At 32.5% G+C, this 1,946-nt stretch overlaps 1 protein-coding gene across 1 annotated transcript; it reads left to right on the forward strand.

Moving 5' to 3' along the window:
• Positions 1-1,060: 1,060 nt before the first annotated feature.
• On the forward strand, positions 1,061-1,861 carry LOC123274139 (the record flags this gene model as incomplete). Its single annotated transcript, XM_044741635.1, has 1 exon — positions 1,061-1,861. A coding segment is annotated over exon 1 (801 nt), but the record flags the coding sequence as incomplete, so codon positions are not given.
• Positions 1,862-1,946: the final 85 nt, after the last annotated feature.

A 1,946-nucleotide genomic window follows, 5' to 3' on the forward strand; every position in this document is an offset into this window, starting at 1 on the left:
TATATAAATATATAAAATATATGAAAAATTGATGTGGGTATTCAAATAAAAGGTCTTGATGAGTGTGACATCGGGATGAGTTTATATCTTTAAAAATGTCAATAGTTCACATGATACTAAGTCATTTCTTAATTATGTATCTAGAGATAGAGCATTTTCGAATGCTACCTAAGTACTTATTATCATAAATTAACTATTGGTGAGAATGATATGAAACTGGCTACAGAATTTTGCTTATTTCCTTAATAATATAGATAAATTAATTTAATTTTTACAATATTTTTTTGTTTATTATTTACATTTGACCAAATGTAAAATTCGTACTCATAAATAACAAGTTCAATTATTGTTTTAACATAAATTTCACTTTTTTCTTTTAAGTGAATTCCACATTTTTTTAATGTCATTATTACATTGAAAAACTGTAAAATTAACAGTTTTAGATTGACAGTTTCCACAATGTGAAAATAACATTTTCAACTTTGTCAAATTGACATTTTCGGGTTGACAGCGGTAAAACTGTCAATTTGACAGTTTTTTCTGTAATTTTGACAGAGTCTTTTTTTCCGTGTATTCATCAATCTGATTCACCAATCAAAATTCTGAAAATTAATGCCTTGAGGATTGAATGTAATATTACAACTGGTGCATACATAAATAGCCAAAAAGTTCATACAATCCACGAGTTTTTTCCTAGTGTTGGACCAGGATATAAGATCATTGAGGTTCCATCACACGTCATTTACCTACCAATCGCCGTCAAGTCCATACATACTCTTCAACTAAAGATTGTTGATCAGGATGGTGAATTAGTTAATTTCAGAGGTGAAACGATTACAATCAGACTGCATATTAAGTCTATAAGCAATGGGAATAGTATTTGATAAGAAGGTTGGTGGTAGCTATATAACCTCATCACCATGTCGGAAAGCAGTCAGTCATCACTCAACATCTCAAGTGTTGACAGCTCAGAACGCACAGTTCCTCAAAAGCCTTGGATTAAAATTACGTGGAAAATCGGCAAAATAAAAAAGATCAATTTGTGCTGCGTTGTATCACCATGGCGGAAATCTTAGATATTCAAAAACCAATAATCTTCGATGAATCAGTTTCTCACTATGAAGTTCATTCTCATTTACCATATACATCATCATCATTAAATAATAGTGATGAAATCAGAATCAGTATTCAACATCAAGATCTGTGTATTTTACCAAGCAAAAGTTCATTACACATCTGTGGGAGATTTGTTAAAGAAGATAACACAGCTGTAACAGAATCTATGGAATTAGTCAACATGGCTATTTGTCATATGTTTGAGGAGATACGCTATGAACTGAATGCTGTAGAGATTGATAGATGTAAAAATGTTGGTATTACAAGCCTTATGAAAAATTATGTATCGCAGAGTCCAGGACGGGGAAATATTATGGAGAACGCGGGTTGGCTAACACAAGCAGCTAATAAATTAACCGATGCTGATGGTTATTTTGATATATCTATACCGCTAAGTTTCATATTTGGATTCGCTGAAGATTACAATCGCATTATTATTAATGCTAAACATGAATTGATACTTATAAGATCAAATGCTGATACAAATGCGTACATTCATAAGCCTGCAAATGCTCAAGCTGTTGCCGATAAAGTAAAAATTGTGCTCAATAAAGTGGAGTGGAACGTTCCATACATCACCATGTCTGATAAGCAGAAAATTCAAACATTAAACTTCATCTCTCATGATCCAGCGATCCCATTGAGTTTCCGAACCTGGCAATTATATGAGTACCCACTGCTACCAAAAACTACCAAGCATGTTTGGCCAATTAAGACTTCTACTCAGCTGGAAAAACCACGATACGTAATTTTAGGATTTCAAACCGCAAGAAAAAACGTTGCAACAAAAGATGCAAGCAAATTCGATCATTGTAATATTAGAGATGTGA

This window comes from Cotesia glomerata, unplaced genomic scaffold (assembly GCF_020080835.1).
Source record: "Cotesia glomerata isolate CgM1 unplaced genomic scaffold, MPM_Cglom_v2.3 scaffold_2344, whole genome shotgun sequence".
Lineage (NCBI taxonomy): Eukaryota > Metazoa > Arthropoda > Insecta > Hymenoptera > Braconidae > Cotesia > Cotesia glomerata.